The sequence below is a fragment of the Sinocyclocheilus rhinocerous genome, unplaced genomic scaffold (assembly GCF_001515625.1).
Source record: "Sinocyclocheilus rhinocerous isolate Xijiao unplaced genomic scaffold, SAMN03320098_v1.1 scaffold605, whole genome shotgun sequence".
NCBI classification, from domain to species: domain Eukaryota; kingdom Metazoa; phylum Chordata; class Actinopteri; order Cypriniformes; family Cyprinidae; genus Sinocyclocheilus; species Sinocyclocheilus rhinocerous.
Window position 1 is genome coordinate 1,189,218 of NW_015661612.1, and position 16,667 is coordinate 1,205,884.

A 16,667-nucleotide genomic window follows, 5' to 3' on the forward strand; every position below is an offset into this window, starting at 1 on the left:
TTTGATCCACTCCAAATGTTGAAGTTGATCCACTTCAAATGTTAATATATATATATATATATTATTATTCTAAGTGTTGAATTAATCAGTACATTTTGTTTCATTTTTCATGTACTTCTGGTTTTTATGACAAGCTGACTGAGTAACATGCTTCAGAGATCTTTTTTCCCCACCTCCGGTGCACAGCATAGACAATTTGCACCAGTTTGCAATAGCTGAGAAAAGCAGGAAAAAAATGCCAACTTGTGAAATCTTCAATCAGTGCAGCTACATTATTTCAGTCAATCCATCAAGATTTAGATAATCATGTTTGAGTAGAAAATTCCACCTTTTTGCATTTCAAATGCACAGTGACTTTGCTTGGTCTTGTCTTTTTTTTTTTCTTAGAATAATTTGTTTTGTCTTCACTACATTTCAGGTGGTACACCTAAGTGTTATAACGGCAGTGTTGAGAACCAAACAATCAGCTGCGTCAGTGTGAACTGCACAGGTACGTCCTGTCCTACTCTCTCAAGCTCCTTTTTATAATAGCTGAAAAAGAGTTTGGCTGTAGCATTCATTAACTGCCAAAAATAAGCAATTGAGTCATTGGCTATAAATGTTCTGTGGTATGACCAATTGTATGTTGGGGTGATGTGAGTTTAATCTGTGTGTTTTCTCTGTACTGCAGAGCCAACACTGACCCCGCCAGTGAGCCCCACCACCACAAACGCTACCATTAATGGTACGGCCATCCAGACTCATCTCATTTGCATTCATACACACCTTGAAACGCATACCTATTATTTTAAAGCCCAATGCCAAAGTCAGTCCAATGTCAATTTTATTTAAGTTACACCAATATTAAAAACTTTATATTGGTTGACCATAAAATATAAATAAAGAGCCATAAAATACATGGAATTACAAATAACAATAATAAATAGAAAAAATAAACACTAAAATCATATAACAATTCTTTTAATTAAAAAGGTACATTTAATGAAGATTAAGGCCAGTTATTCTTAATCATTTAGGCCACTTACACACTATGAAATAAGTTATGATACCGGTGTTACCTGCTAATAGATATAAAAAATAATAGTAAAAAAGCAGATACATCAAGTCACAGCCTGCTCTGTTATGAACTTATTACAGTTACTATATATACAGTAACTGATATATATATATATATCTGTCAGTTACTGATATATGTATCAGTTCATAGCACAGAGCAGGCTGTATGATTTGATGTATCTGCTTTTTTACTGTTTATTGTTGATGTAGAAAAATGATTCTGAACAGCACTTTTTTTTCTGTTCAGCTACCACGACAGTCCCCACCACATCAGTCGCTCCGACTCAAAACAGCACGGTCACAAGTAAGTACAGCTCTCTCTTACAGAGTGAAACACTTCCTTTATCCTTTTAAGTTTAACTGAAAATTTGGCCTTTCCACAGACACCACGACCATGTCACCTACTACTTCTCCATCTAAATCATCCACATTCGATGCCGCCAGTTTCATCGGGGGAATTGTGTTAGTCCTTGGCCTTCAAGCTGTCATCTTTTTCCTTTACAAGTTCTGCAAATCCAAGGATCGTAACTACCACACCCTGTAACACGCTGCCACCTGGAGGCACCACAAAACCCACACTCCGACCCAAAAGAGAGAGGGAGAGAGAGACACACATTATACTCACAGATTCGATGATATTTCTTAAACACTCCCGTGATCCCCCATGTTCATCCCCCTCATATTTTTTTTATTTTAATTCCTGTGATTTGAGCTTTATTTTTCGTTAATGTTAGAGCTCTCACAATCACTCGAGTTCATTAACACAAATACACCCCACACACAAAGTAATGCCCCAAGCCTTTTTGAGCAGTGGCATTATGGGGTATGCGAAATGTGTCCTGCTTTCGTGTACAACCACAGCTTTCAAAGTTATGTCCGTAAATGTTTTTCATGGTGTTTCCCCTGAAAGGCATCGAAGGGGGCACCTTCTCATCATACCTGCGCCAATACTTCCCAATTCCCAGTGTTAATTTCAGGTATCTTCACTAGGACAGTGTTTTTTATACAGTTACCATGACTGATGGTTCTCAATATTCTATCGAGTCCATCATCATTATCACCACGTTCAAAAATAATATCTGTATAGTTCAGGACTGAATGAACAAAGTTTTTCCCCTTCATTTCAAATCTGTTCTGCATTTTCATCACATAGTCCTTTGGGTTGTATCCGTCTGTGTGTGGTGTTTGATTTCAAACCCTTTTTTGGCCATTCCTCATTTACGCCAACCAAGAGAACCAAAATGTTTGCAATAAATTACATTCCCCACCTTAGTCCCTCACTGTTAACTATCTGTAGTTAGAGAACCAGTAGACAGCAGTTCTCAAAATGAGTTAAAACTGGCATCTCGCTCCTTTTTTCTTCCCCAAATGTGACAGTGGAGTGCTGGGTAATATCAGAGATGCATTATATACCCGTAGTTAGCATCCTATCATTGTGGGGGACTTACCAGTTTATCGGCCATTAAGTTGTACTTTCGTAGAGTTGGTGGATTTGAAACATTAGGAGTTCAGCCAATCCAGTTCTACTAACAGCCGAAATAAGTCTTCATTAAAATGTGTCTATTCTGCGGGACATGCGAATAGATTGAGGCACTATGAGAGCGGAGGATCCATGATCCCATTCAGAATGATTGACAGTTGAGTCACAGTGCCTTTAGGTGGAGGCAGTGGCTTGCTGCCTTAAAAGTGAGCCTTAAAAGTGTGAATGCGTTCGTGTTGGGCCTCTATCGAGGCCAGGCTCTGTGTTAGTGTGTCTGCCTGTATGTCAGTGTGTTTAAAGACACGCATGCGTGCTTGTTTCGATGAAGTAGATCTAGTGTCTGCCAGCTGGACTGATCGCTATATTATACAGAGTAGATAATTACAAATTAATTCATTTGTTGGATTAATATGTCATGTTTCCCAAAAGCTTCTCTCAGTTCTTGAGCTTCATTTTTTTTTTTTTGCTAGCGCAGAAATGTCGGTCAGATCCTAGCACTCCCATTCATAAACAGATCGATATTTGTCCATAATCGGAACTCTTTGACCATAAACTGAATCAATACAGTGCCTTTAGGTGGAGGCAGTGGCTTGCTGCCTTAAAAGTGAGCCTTAAAAGTGTGAATGCGTTCGTGTTGGGCCTCTATCGAGGCCAGGCTCTGTGTTAGTGTGTCTGCCTGTATGTCAGTGTGTTTAAAGACACGCATGCGTGCTTGTTTCGATGAAGTAGATCTAGTGTCTGCCAGCTGGACTGATCGCTATATTATACAGAGTAGATAATTACAAATTAATTCATTTGTTGGATTAATATGTCATGTTTCCCAAAAGCTTCTCTCAGTTCTTGAGCTTCATTTTTTTTTTTTTGCTAGCGCAGAAATGTCGGTCAGATCCTAGCACTCCCATTCATAAACAGATCGATATTTGTCCATAATCGGAACTCTTTGACCATAAACTGAATCAATATCATTAAGGCACTAAAATGTCTTAAGCTGAGGTGTACATACATCAGGGCGATTTAAAACAGACTTGTACGTAGAGCCTAATGTTTTTTTTAGAAGCTTTTGTGTTAATTACCCTTAAGAGAACTGAAATGTGCCCTAGAAAAGTGCATTCAGGAGATGTTTTGCTTATTCTGACGTTTCTCTATCGCTACAATCATCTGCCGATTTTGATGGAGTCTTAGAGCTGTGACAGACTCATCATTTAATGCTTGGGTTTGATTTCTTGAATTAATTATTGAGTTTGGGTGAATTTATTTTGAATAGACCTACACTACGCCTGATTCCTGCCTTACTGAGCTTATTTCATTTGGTACTATGTTCATAAAATCATTTGTCTGTCTAGTGTGTTGGCACGTTTATAGGCCGAGGGCCTGTGATTTTTTTCCTTCATTCCTATGTTATGAAATTTGAAATGTAATAATCTTGATTAGCTTGCTGCTAATAACTTCCTCTGCGAGTTGTAATGTCGTTGGCTTGGGAAGTGATTCACGTTATTTGGGTTGCAAATTTTGTAATGGCAGAAAGGAATCGTTTTGTTTGGTGTGTGCTTTCGTTTTCATCTGGTTTCTTGATTTTCTAGTGTCGAAAATGTTCCATTCCCAGCATTGTGTTAATTGCAGGTTTCTCAGAAGATGAATGTTAAGGCCTCACTTTCTTTATTGAACCACTCTAATTGCTTGTCCATTGTCGTATCACAGTGCTTAAATGCCAAAGGTGTCTGTTTTAGCATGAGTCACTGAAAAGCTGCTATAATGCTTCACAAGCTTCATCATGCCCATAGTGTAGTCAGATGAAATCCTGTTGTTTGCCATTTTGCTTCAGCTTTGCCAAATTAAAAACACTGTTTACTTAAGAAAAGTTCAGACTACAGTGTTTCGATTGTAATTTCTTTTAATAGTTAACATAAATACACAACTACACAACTCATCACAGTATTGTCTGTTTAGCATCAGGCTACATCCAAAGATCCCACGTAGTTGCAAATGGATTTTAACTGTGCATACAAAGGGCTGTAAAGGACATTCTACATTTTCGGGTGAGCTATCCATTAATTCCAAATATAGAGCTCCGTCAAGGATGCTAATATTTGAGAAGGTAAACAGCTCAAAATCCTCTCACACTCAAAGAATTCAACCTAACTTCAAGTAGTCTTTGGCCTTGATTTCTTATGCCATTATGTTTGTGTGCATGCATGCATCAGATTTCCACAGAAACAGCCATTGCCATTGCTCTGAGCTAGTGTTGCATTCCTTGCTGCACCTTTTGAATATAAAGTGCCTTAATTAAGATTAGATGATGAGAATTACTATTGTCATGAAGAGTTACACTCTAAGGGACTTGAACATTTTAGAGTGAAGGTTTGGTCTATTGAAGTTGTGAGCGGATAATGAGAGGTACATGGACTATAGCATCTCGCTTGTGCCACTATTTTATCTAATTACAAAGAATTGAGTTAATGTTTTTTTTAAATAACTGTAATTACCTATGGCCTGTTGTCCAGTAGTGCATTTTTTTTTATTGCTTCATATAAACATGCACATGCTCCACATACGGTCTTGTCAATTAAAAGACACTTACTGTTGCGTCTGTGTCCAGAAAGTCTGCCTTAATAGTTTTATGCTCTATTGTGTTGGTTTTATTTCTCTGGAACTCTTTCTTTTGTTCTTGTGTTTTCCCTCGTTTCAGATCTGCATTCACAATTAGGTTGAAAATGTGATTAATTAATTAAAGTTTGAGTATTGTAAAACAGTTGTGGGTGTTGTTTTATTTTGCCTTTTTCTTTAAGAAACCTTTGTGACTGTCACTCTTCAGTACCATATATGGTTAAATAAAGTTAATTGAGACTTTATATCTCCCGATGCACCATTAATCTGGCAAAGTGACTTTTTTTCACAATTGTGACTTTATCTCCCACTTGTGACTTTTCATTATCTCACAGTTGCAACTTTGTATCTCACATGACCTGATTTATTTGAAAGTCTGAGGTGGAAATGGGCTTCCATTGGCCACAGTTTGAAGAATCTCTGATATTATTTAGAATAAAGAGCCTTGAGATGATAAGTTAACAAAAGTCCAGTGAGGATTCATTAAAACGTCTTTGAATCCCTAGACTATATTTAATCTTTTTCAATGTCACGATGTCCTAAAAAACAGTCCTTAAAACAAACTCTGTAATGTTTAACTAACAGGATATGCGCTCACCCTGAGGGTCAACTCAGTTCTTGCTTACTATGCATCAAATGCTTCGATTTCTTCTCTGGACAGGATGTGCATGTGTTGGGATTCAATGTTTCCCCCCGTACCACACTACTGAAAATATGACCATAAGGGTCATGAATCATTTTAGAGAAATGCAGAATTACAAGGACATGTTGCATGATGCACTGTAACAGCCAGTCAAAACTGGTTAACATGCCGATGTCATCATCTTGCCGTAATCAAGGGTTGTGAGCACCAAGAATCAATGATATTACATTGTGTGTTTGCCAGTGCTTCCTGTATTCAAATGAGTTTATGCAATACTGATTTAATCTGTACTGTGTCACAGACCATAATCCAATAAGACCGTCTGAACAAAACAGAGTTACATTTAGAATGCTTTTGTTCATTTTTGTCATCTGCTCTCCTCTCGTGTGTGTGTGTATATATATATTGTGGTTTCTCAAGGTGTAAACCATCACTCTGATTTGTGGTTGTAACAAGATCAGATGTCAAAGAATGGGATAATTTTGTTGTGGAAACAGTGAAAGAAACAATGTGTCAGCTGATTGTAAATCTCACGACACAAAAGCTGATGCTGTGGTAACAATACTTGTTTTCCCCTCACATTTTTCATCACCATCACTACATTTCCTGGTGTTATTTTCTCACACTTTGAGTAGGTGAAGTAAAAAGTCTTATCAACAGCCATTTGTAGTGATTGTGTAAAATGTTCATTTAAATATTTATATTTGTCTTATTTCTAGTTTAAACATATCAAACCAAAACCTGTAGGACAGGACTTAATTTTATCAATTGGATGGTGAAAAGTGATCAGAGTTTAGTGTGCAGATAAATAAAAAGCCAAGTTGGTCTGTACTTAAAAATATATGTAGATATTTTATTTACAACTTATTCAAACAAAAAATATTACCAACAGAAATAAAAAATCAATTAAAAAGCTCATTAATGTCATTGAGAGGTATATAGATTTTTTTTTTTGTAAAATTTGAATTAAGATGCAGGTGAATCAGTGTTTTTTGATCTTCTGAGGGCAAAGATCAGGTGTCATACCACTGTCCTCTTGAGCTGCAACTCTTCAAAGCCCTGGATATGTGTTTCAGGACAATGTAACTATGTCTCCCATGCAATGTCCTGTTTGCGGAGACCAGGGCACAGTTTCTGTGTCTCTCTGAGGAGCCTCAGGGACTCTTGACTGCTCCTGCTCTGTTTCCGTCCCTTGCTGGCTGAGGCTTTGACAGGGGACGGTGGCAATGGTTGTACCCCACTCTGTGCCCTGGTTTTGCCCTCTACACTGGCAGCCCTATGTGGCTTCTGTTGCTTCTGCCTGGGGCTACAAGATGGTTGGGAGAGTTTCTGAACCTACAGGAGCAAAAACAGCTTGATATGCATCAGCGTTTTCTATAGGATGTTTTTATTTAAATACTATACTAAAAAAAAATCTGAAAGTGTAATGTGTAACTTAAGCTGTAATTTTAAGTACAAACTTACTGTTTGCTGATGTTTGCGCAGTTTGGAGATTTGAGCTGCTTTCTCCTCCATTCTCTTGACCAGACAGTCCAGCTCTCGCTCCAGATCGTCATGAAGCTCTCGTTTAGAGGTCTCGTCTATCTGCTTGACCAACTCCTGGTGTTCACTGTCACACACAATGTTTATATTGTATCCTACTCTTCCCGTCAATGCATTACAAAAAGTCCATGGTCAAGATGGTGTGACTCACAAGCTCATCTGTCCCAGTTCATCTTGAAGGGCGAGCAGAAGATCAGAGAGGTTGCCCAGTGCTGGAGCTGCTCTGCTGGGGGAGGACGGAGGTCTGCACTCGGCCCAATGGTTCTCAGAACCCGACTTCTGCAGTGCACTGACTCTCTCACACAGCCGTGGGTTTCTATGCTTCATCAGGTGCAACACACTCTGGACATTGGCATTGACTGAGTGACTGGGACTGGTCGACTGAGAGAGAGAGAAAATTGCTCAAGAAAACATTTATTATTATCATCATCACCAATACTGAAAACAGTTAATATTTTTGTGGAAAATGTGTTTATTTTTTTCAGGATTCTTTGATAGAATTAGAAATTATATATATATATATATCTCAGAAAATCTTCTGTAATACTATAAATGTCTTAAAGGGGTCATATGATGCGATTTCAATTTTTCCTTTCTCTTTGGAGTGTTACAGTTATGTTGTGTCAGGGTGAGGTCATACTGACTGTTCCAGCCACAAATGGGAGGCGTTTAGCCTTAGGAGTGGGGGGCGCCTCCACCTTCACTGAGGAGGGCTTCTGACATAATATGAAAGAAAAAAATATATCTGTAGTATTCTGTTCTGTAAATATACTGCCACCTTGTGCTCACTACACATTACTGCTGAGCATTTTTTTTTTACCTTGCAAGAGGAGGCCTTTTCTTTCTTCTTTTTCTTGCCTTTAGGTTGAGTCACAGCAGAAAGGGAGATGAGATTGTTTTCAAGTTCTCGCTGCAACTGATGCCAGGAAAAGAAAAGAGACTACATTAAGGCACGAATTTTAAAAATGGCTTTTTAATAAAAGCTCTTTTTGTAAGGGGAAAGTTTACATTATTTATGAATCTATTATTTGACAATGCGTTTGCACTTTTTTGCCTTTGTTTGTTTCACCTCCTCTGCTTTCTCCTGCACAAGTTTGCGTTCATGTTGCTCCTCTAAAAGTTTCTGTTCTAAGAGCTCAATCTTCCTCTGTAGATGAAAGACACCACAACAGATTATAAAAAAGATAACTGTCCATGAGGATTTTTTTTTTCCCAAAAATGACTTTAGTGCATATAGCCCAGGTGGTCAGCCCTAGTGCATATCATAAGTTTGTACCTCAGCAATAGACTGTGTACTGGTGAGTTTTAGATACTCCTTTTCCAGTCTTTCCAATTTGTTGAGGTGTGCCTGCATTTGTGGGTCTGTATGTGTGCTCTCCCTACACACATAGTCCTAAAGACCAGTCAGAAAAGAGAAACAGAGAGAGATAAAGAGAGGCTTTAAAAAGCTATAGTGCACAGTATAGGAATATACTGGAATATAGTGCACAAGCTCTTTTGCTTTTGTCGGTCTGCTCACCTGCTTGTCTGTGTGAGTGATTCTCTCTCTCTCTGCACACTTTACCATTTTCCTCATGTAGTCAAGCTGATTTTCCAGCAGAGAGCAGTGCGTTTCTGCAGAGTGAAGCTTAGAAACCAGCTCTGCTAAAAAGAGAAAGAGACAACTTGGTACACACACTGATTTAGTGCTCTACTGGACTTTTTAATTATTATGCCAACAGATCAAAACCGGTTGTGCAACACTTTTACCTTTCCTCTGTGCAGAGCGATTCTCTTGTGTGCTGTGATCCGGTTCTCTCTGCGCAGAAGCACCCGCTTGATGTCGAACAGTCTGAGATAAATCCTGGACGTTCCTCTCTGCCTGAACTCTCTCCAGCTCCAAGCGTCGCATCTTCTCCTGCAGTGTTTTCAGGGCTGATATCACTGCTGTACATACACAGGAAATGTTTACATTTGATCTTAAATATTTGGTTACATATGGTCTTCTGTGTTGTTTATTAAACTCAATTCACCTCTGCTTCCAGCATCAGGTACTCTCTGATAAAGTTGTGGGCTGATGTCTTGTACACCTGAGCTCTTTCTGTCCAGTGGATGTGTGTCTGTGTTCATATACAGAGGTCTTGATAGCTTCTCTGGAGGCTTGTAAAAACTGCCAACATAACTATGTTTAGATGGAGAGTCCAGATTTAGACTCTGTAATTAAGAAATAAAAAAAAATGAGCAGATTATTAATTTTATGGCAAAAAACAACACTTTGAATGAGTGAACGATAATAATACAGCTATATATATATACTGAGTCATCGTCTTTCCAGAAAAAAAAAATGGCTGTTAAATAATACAATACAGTCTGAGAACCATTGTTTAAAGCAGCCAAAATCACTGAAAAAAGCAAGCCACACTGTTGTAAACACACACTGTAACACTTAAAGTCAAACGAGATAAATTTCATTGTTAATTTATTAAATGGCCGTGTGTCAAACCCTAATGAGCTGCTTTCTAGTCTACATAAACGCTTCATGAACCCAAAAGTACTGCTGTAGGCTGCTCAGTACAAAATGTGATTAAGCTAATAAGGCTAACGACTGTGATACGTCAATGTAAACATCGCTAACAACCTCAATTAAACAATTTAGCATAAAGCATATATACCTGATCTCTGAAGTGATCCATTATAAATCAGTCTCTTCGTTACACATAACAATAAATGATGTATTCATCGAGGTAATGTTACAGATGAATTAGCTGATAGTGTCATGTTAACACTTAACAGCTGTAGCCGACAGCGCCGCCCAGTTTAAAATTTCCCTCTTCTTTTACCGCCCGCAGTGGTGCCGCATGTACACAATATGACCACAGCTTCTACAATATAGAGAAATACTGATAGACAGACAGACAAGTAGATTAGATAGATCTGGATGTCAGGTTGACAACAAAAATATTCTACTTGTTTCCCAGTTCTATTTTTATTGAGGATGCCTTCTATATGACAGAGGAACTTTGAAACAAAGACGAGTAACGTACATTGCTCATATTTGTAAAACAGTAAGAGATGGTGTAGACACACCTGTTCTGTTTTCAGAGATTAGCTCACAAATTTTCATTGAATAAGATATATGAATATCTGGTGAAAGCTTGCATTAATCATAAGGGTAAAGGGTTTTGAGATAAACAAGTGATGGCGGGGCCCCTGCAGTTACCAATGTTTTTTGTGGCTGTTGGTATTTGTAGTTCTGCGTTGTATTTGCGCCACCAAGAGAGCGTTGAAATTAACGAGCGTCTGAACTACAATTCCCTTTTTATTAGTATTGGGAGGCGCGGCTTGCCATGAACGCCTTTCTAGTCGTTGATTGGTGCGCCGTGAGCATGCCTCCGCCTATCAGTTTTTTTTGTAGAACACTATTGGACTGTGGTAGCTGTCAATCAATTGTTAACTCAAGCCGCTGTGCAAAGAACTGAAATCGATTGCAGAGCCAGAGCGCAGGAAGGTCTCATTCAACGGCAGCGGGGACGACTAGAGAGAATGTAAATTTAGTAAGTATTTTCACCTGACATTTCTTTTTAAAATAGTACGCGCTTAATAATTACTGACCATACCTGTGGCTTTATTCATTGTGTAACCATTGAGGAATATTAGCTTGTTGCCTAATAACAGAACTTGATTTAACGTCATTCAAGGTTTTTTTTTTTACAGTGTGTTTACTGTATAATATTATATTCAGTGTTTCTTTGGTAAAATAACCAGTTTATATAGAAACTCTGGAAAAATATTTACCTAGACATTTGAAATTGTGTCAGTTCTTCTGTTTAAACAACAGAAAACAAAAACAAAAAACAACTTTTGTTTAGTAAAGCATTCACCACATTATAAATACATATAATTCGTATAATGCCTGCTAAGACATGCCCATGCATTTGCAAGTCTGTTTATACTAGCAGATTATGGAACATTTTTGGAGGGATTTGCAGAATTCCTTTGCCGGCTTGCAGCAGAGCAGATTGGTTTAGGATTATTCCAGCTATATAAATAATTAGCACACTTTTTTTGTCTTGTGCATGGCTCAGTCATTCAGGTGTATAGTTGAAGAATAGTAGACTGTTACAGTGATGGATGTGAGAGATGCTGCGGGAAGGTGGGATGCTCTGGTCAGTCGAGACTTGAGCTCCAGACAGGCAGCGATGGAGCTCATTCACCAGGAGGTGATGAAGAGATTAGAGACCATGGACCCGCAGTCCTCCTCTCCCCCAGCCATGGATGACAGTCTGTCCAGTGATCTCAACGCTCTCCTGGCTCATGTCCTGATGCTCTCCAAACAGTGTCCTTATGAAGATGTCAGGGAGAAATGCATATGTTTGCTCCAGAAAGTTCAGGTAGGTACCATAGTAATTATTGAGTTAATATTGAAGATATTGATTGTATGTTCAACAATAACTGTACATGATCTATGTGTCTTTTGTAAAAGCAAACAATATGTTGGTGTACCGCTATGTGTATTGTGTACCAATAAGTATTTTTGCCTGGATAGTTACTTGTTTTTAGTGGGATTTCTATAAAATGCTTTTCTTTTCTTTTTTTAATCCTAATCCATTCATCACATACAACTGGAAAAACATGGAAAAGTCATTAAAATTGGTCAGAAAGTGTGGGAACCCTTGAAGGACCATTAATTCTTAAAAGGCCATTTGCAAGTAATAAAGAAGTGGGGTTTTGGGGGTTTGGCTCTGCCATTAGTAATGTTCCCCTGCGATTCCATGTTGTTTTTCATTCAATTTCAAACCATACTAACATTATATAAGCCTATAAAAATGAATATAAAAATAGGAAGCCAGGGGACCGGGTCATTTCTTACAGTATTTGAGACTTTTTGTGTCACAGAGTTCACTGGAGGAGTCAGAGAGGATCAGGGGCTCTCCTTAGTCTCAGATACTGCTGAAAGGTTTACCAGAACATGTCAATCCATTTGGCTCATGTCTGTACATTGAATGTGACTGGCCATTTGCTATCACTATATTTTCCTGTAATCCTGAGGTGTTGAGAATATTGTTTTCTCAAAGGTTTTCCATCAGCGAGTCAGAGACGAAGCTTTAGATGTCAGAATATTAACATGTACTTGTTGCAGATTGCTTTGTTAGTGTTATTTTTTGGATCAGCAGCTTTGGTAATTAACACAGATGTGTGATTAATTAACCCAAAATGTCACTCCACTATGTCCATTACTAAAAATATGAAAAGACACAAGACATTCACACAGTTTTAGATCAAGGATATTCTGACTGAATAATTTTGAATATGGTGATATATTGTTATATTAGTCAGTGATATATATATATATATATATATATATATATATATAAGCCCTCTCTTTTAGGTGCTAATTAATTATAAGTGGTATTTCTGCAGCATCTTTGGCTGCTGTGACACACCTCATTGTTTTTTCAGCGTTTCACAGTGCTATTTTGTGTTGTGGTTTATTAGATGACAGGATGTTCCTCCCTTGTTTTGTGTTGACCTTTTAACCCTTTCTGCTTACTGTATCAGTGGTAAGCTGTGCTCTGATATCCGGAATTATGGGATTCAAGGGGCCGTGACAAATGAGGCCACAGCAGTAGAGGAAAAAATTAAATATGATCCAGTGAGCACCACACAGATACTGACATAGACAGATTTAGGATGTGACCTCAGAAAGCAGTAATCCAAGAAAAAAATGATTACTGATATAGTACGGCATTGTTATTGTCATTGTGGTTGGTGCAGCCCACTTGGTTGATACCACACTAACAGGATGTGTCCTCTGGTTGTGCATCGCACCTGAATGACTTGCACCTGAATGGGCATAGTTTGTTGTGTGAGTGTGTTTATGTGTGTGTGTGTGTGTGCACTAATGCATGTTTCTGCAGTGATAAGCCCTGAGAAGCTGTGGATAGAGAGACAGATTTAGGTCAGTGTCAGTCCACTGGTCTGAAAGGAGTTTTAGAAATTATGTAAGATGCCCATATTTCCTAAGGCCTGTGTTTTGTTCGTTATGGCTCATAGTGTCATATTTCTTATTTGGATGTGGTGCTAGTTGTCTGTGAATGAAAAATTCAGAAGCACTTTGCAAATGATGTACACAAAGATGATTTGACGAATAATATTGATATTTATGTTCCCATATTTCTTATTTTGATTATTATAAGGGCATTTCCAGTCCGAACAAAGGTGTTTTACCCCAATAGATACGAGAAAGAGAAAGAAAGTTTAATTATAGGGACAGTAAGACATGTTACAGAATGCCGTAGAGGAGTCTGTTTGTTGCCCACCCAGGCTTTGAAAATGATTCCTTATTCCCTCAGGTCTTAAATTAGCTGTGGGCCTTGTGAGGATCATGTGGATTGGATGTGTGTGTGTGTGTGTGTGTGTGTGAGTGAGTGTGTGTTTGTGTGTGTTTTTGTTTGGTATGTGTATGGAAGCTGGGTGTCACCATTGCACTTGGCACTGGTTTAGTAGCTATGTGCTAGTAATGTTAAGTCTACATGTCTGCAGTCTTGGTGGTAATTTTCTAATACAACGTTATTTAATTCTCTATTGCATGCATTAAAGCAGTGTTAAAAAGGTTTCATTCCGTTTTCTTGCATAAAATAGGCCTCATTACTAAAATCATTTTAGCAGGGTACACTACTGTTCAAGTTTGAGGTCAGTGAAAGTTTTGAAAGAAGACTTGATCTTATTTGATCAAAAATACAGCAATAAGGTAAATATTATTACAATTTTAACTAACTATTTTCTATTTTTACATGTAATTTATTCCAGTGATGGCAAAGCTCAATTTTCAGGAGCCATTACTCTAGTCTTCAGTGTCATGTGATCCTTCACAAATAATTTTAATATGGCGATTTGGTGCTTAAGAAACATTTCTATCAGTGATGAAAACAGTTGTGCTTCTTAATACTTTTGTGGAAACTGTCATGTTTTTTTTTCCATGCATCTTTTAGGAAAATAGCTTTTCTCATGGCATTTCTTTCGTCTTAACAGTGTACCATGCCAGAAAAGCCAAAACATATCAGGATGTAGTGTGACTAAAAAGGCCTTTTATTATATGTCATCCCTTCATTATTAACCATTTCACTGCCATTTTGTAGGTACTAAAGTTGAAAATGGGTTTCTCACCATGAGGCAGCATTGTGCGATTATAGGGGTTAAGTGAGGAGAAAAGAAAAGGGATAAATAGACACTTTATTTATGCTTCACCTTAGAAAGAGAGAAAGAAAATGAATGGAAAACAATCTGCAGACTGTGTTTTCTCCCTATTTAAGGAACGGGGTTAACATGACGGCATGGAGCTCTGTAGCACAACAACCCCACGATTGGGGAGGGGGACTTGTTTGTGGTAACTGCGCTGATGGGAGGAGGAAATCCTTAGAAACCTCTCTCAACTCTAGGAATTGAGGAATGGTACTGCCCTAGAGGAATGATGCCTATTGGATGTGAATAATGTCCTGGTAAAAAAAACAAGTCTTATTTGGATGGAAAATGGAATGAAAGACACACATTCCCCTAAACACAACATAACATCACACAGTGCACAACATAACATCACACAATTAACACTTTGGCTTCTAATATGGTGTGCGTATGTGACATTTTCTCTCTGCTGCTGGTTCGATCTGGGAGTGTTATGAGCGTTGTTAATGGTTTAAGAGAGTGCTGTTAATGCCACTTCTGTTGGTCTGCACAAACACCTCATGAAATAAGAAGGATGAGGAAAGTGGTGTAGATGAAATGCAGAATCCACTGATGGCAGAGCTACAAATGTGAAAGTTGAAGACATACTTGCAGAAAGATGAGACAAAGCAAGGGAACAATTTTTGAGAGTGTTGGATGTTATGCTGTGTACAAGGATCAGATTACAGCCCATCTGTTGTTGATTATTATGAATGCATGCATGTAAAGCTGTGCACATGGATCCATACAGGATTTGGGAAAGATTTCAAACTTTTACATATTATAGTTACACTTATAGTTAGTACTTTGCATATATAGCTTTGGAATCGACATAGCAGATCAAGTCCCCATGGTCAGGGAGGAGACCTAATTTTTTTTAGATTATGTCAAAAGTTGTGTTGACTTTGACTCAGAATGACATTGAAATCACGTCATGAATGTTCAATAAAAGCCGTGTTTGGCAGTTGAACACTGTGACAATACTGTGGTGATTTGGCCAGTTACCACAAAACCAAGTTTTTCCCATAGTGTAAAATTATGAACACCAGAGGGTGCCATTGCCTCATAATAAAACCACTTACTAACTTGTCTGCCTTAAGCTTGAGAAGGCGGAAATTTCTACCGCTTGACCTAAATGCTTGCAGAACTGTTTTATTTCTTTACTCCTGGTGTCAAGAAAACAATCAGGATTAGATTGCTAATGCATGTCTATAATACCATTAGCATTCACATTTATCTAAATAGCAGTTGCTCAGCTGGCAGACCCATTACATGCAGGAAATTTACATCATGACAACATTGATCGGCATGGCCTTCACGAACAACCATCCTGATGTCAAAGGCGATGAAAAAATATGCATCAGTTAAATGCTTTTGAGAGCCCTCCAAACAAGAACTGGCCATTTGGTAAAACATCTACTGTATTATAATTTAATATTATGCTTGCAGATGTTATTTAGTCCGAATACACAGCTAATTTTGAATTGCTGGATGATGTAGTTACAGCGTTTATCAGGAGGGTCCATGATGTCCAGCCAAACTTTAACCCCTTGGGCTAAACAAGTAGACATGTATGTGAGTATGTTAAAAGTATAAAGATCGAAAAGCTTAGTTGTGTGTGTGTGTGTTTATACTCTATAAAGGCTTAAATGAGAGCTTTCACAGCTGTTCATGTGTTTAAAAGAGAAAACCAATGTTTAACCTTTTCATCAAGCACATCATCGACAGGTCCTGGACACTTTTATTGTTGTGAGAAGTACTTCATCATGATAGCCATCCATCCATAAAACCACAAATGATGCATTTCCTATGTTCTGTGAAGTGCATGTTAAACCCAGTCAGCTGTAATTTAGTTTTTATAGATGCAAGCACCTCTGACATCACAATGCTTCTCAATGAATCTTTCACATTTAAAGTGTTATTTGTGTTTCTTTGAGAGTACTTGATTCAGTTTAATGAAATAAACATCTGCTTTCATCCTTCAGACATAAATCTGTTTTGGTGTAACCTTGAAGAGACTGACATTTCGATGCATCATCACTTGTGGCAGATGATTACAAACCTGATGAAGCAAACCACCTTGAGAAGTTCTCAGCTTCGATTATGGCCACATCCGGGTAATCAGAAGTGGGGGGGGGGGGG

General features: G+C 38.2%; 3 protein-coding genes across 8 annotated transcripts in view; 2 read left to right on the forward strand and 1 right to left on the reverse strand.

Annotated features, from left to right (window-relative positions):
* The window catches only part of LOC107726472 (sialomucin core protein 24-like), a 12,514-nt gene extending 7,229 nt beyond the window's left edge, over positions 1 to 5,285 (forward strand). The window contains exons 3-7 of the mRNA XM_016536067.1: positions 419 to 490; positions 671 to 724; positions 1,304 to 1,360; positions 1,440 to 2,714; positions 3,113 to 5,285. Of these exons, the coding sequence (XP_016391553.1) occupies positions 419 to 490; positions 671 to 724; positions 1,304 to 1,360; positions 1,440 to 1,600 (344 nt within the window). The 3' untranslated portion in view covers positions 1,601 to 2,714; positions 3,113 to 5,285. The remainder of the gene's footprint in view (positions 1 to 418; positions 491 to 670; positions 725 to 1,303; positions 1,361 to 1,439; positions 2,715 to 3,112) is intronic.
* Positions 5,286 to 6,697: 1,412 nt separating this feature from the next.
* Positions 6,698 to 10,487, reverse strand: LOC107726414 (centrosomal protein cep57l1-like). Of its 5 annotated transcripts, none has more exons than XM_016535969.1 (12): positions 10,392 to 10,487; positions 9,977 to 10,204; positions 9,338 to 9,518; positions 9,075 to 9,251; positions 8,845 to 8,966; positions 8,602 to 8,718; positions 8,380 to 8,472; positions 8,146 to 8,241; positions 7,970 to 8,041; positions 7,477 to 7,706; positions 7,248 to 7,392; positions 6,698 to 7,118 (listed from the first exon to the last, which is right to left on the reverse strand). In XM_016535969.1, exons 2-12 carry the CDS (start codon positions 9,995 to 9,997, stop codon positions 6,870 to 6,872), a joined length of 1,503 nt encoding a protein of 500 aa, XP_016391455.1. In that variant the 5' UTR covers positions 9,998 to 10,204; positions 10,392 to 10,487; the 3' UTR covers positions 6,698 to 6,869. The 5 variants fall into 5 exon arrangements, with proteins under 5 accessions (XP_016391455.1, XP_016391454.1, XP_016391458.1 ...); XM_016535968.1 differs by having other exon boundaries at positions 8,845 to 8,969; positions 10,392 to 10,486; XM_016535972.1 differs by having other exon boundaries at positions 6,699 to 7,118; positions 8,395 to 8,472; positions 10,392 to 10,486.
* A 289-nt stretch (positions 10,488 to 10,776) lies between these two features.
* Positions 10,777 to 16,667, forward strand: part of LOC107726430 (sestrin-1-like) — a 63,999-nt gene continuing 58,108 nt past the window's right edge. For both annotated transcript variants that reach the window (XM_016535992.1, XM_016535993.1), the window contains exons 1-2: positions 10,777 to 10,858; positions 11,390 to 11,695. In XM_016535992.1, coding sequence (XP_016391478.1) covers positions 11,432 to 11,695 — 264 coding nt within the window. In that variant the 5' untranslated portion in view covers positions 10,777 to 10,858; positions 11,390 to 11,431. The remainder of the gene's footprint in view (positions 10,859 to 11,389; positions 11,696 to 16,667) is intronic.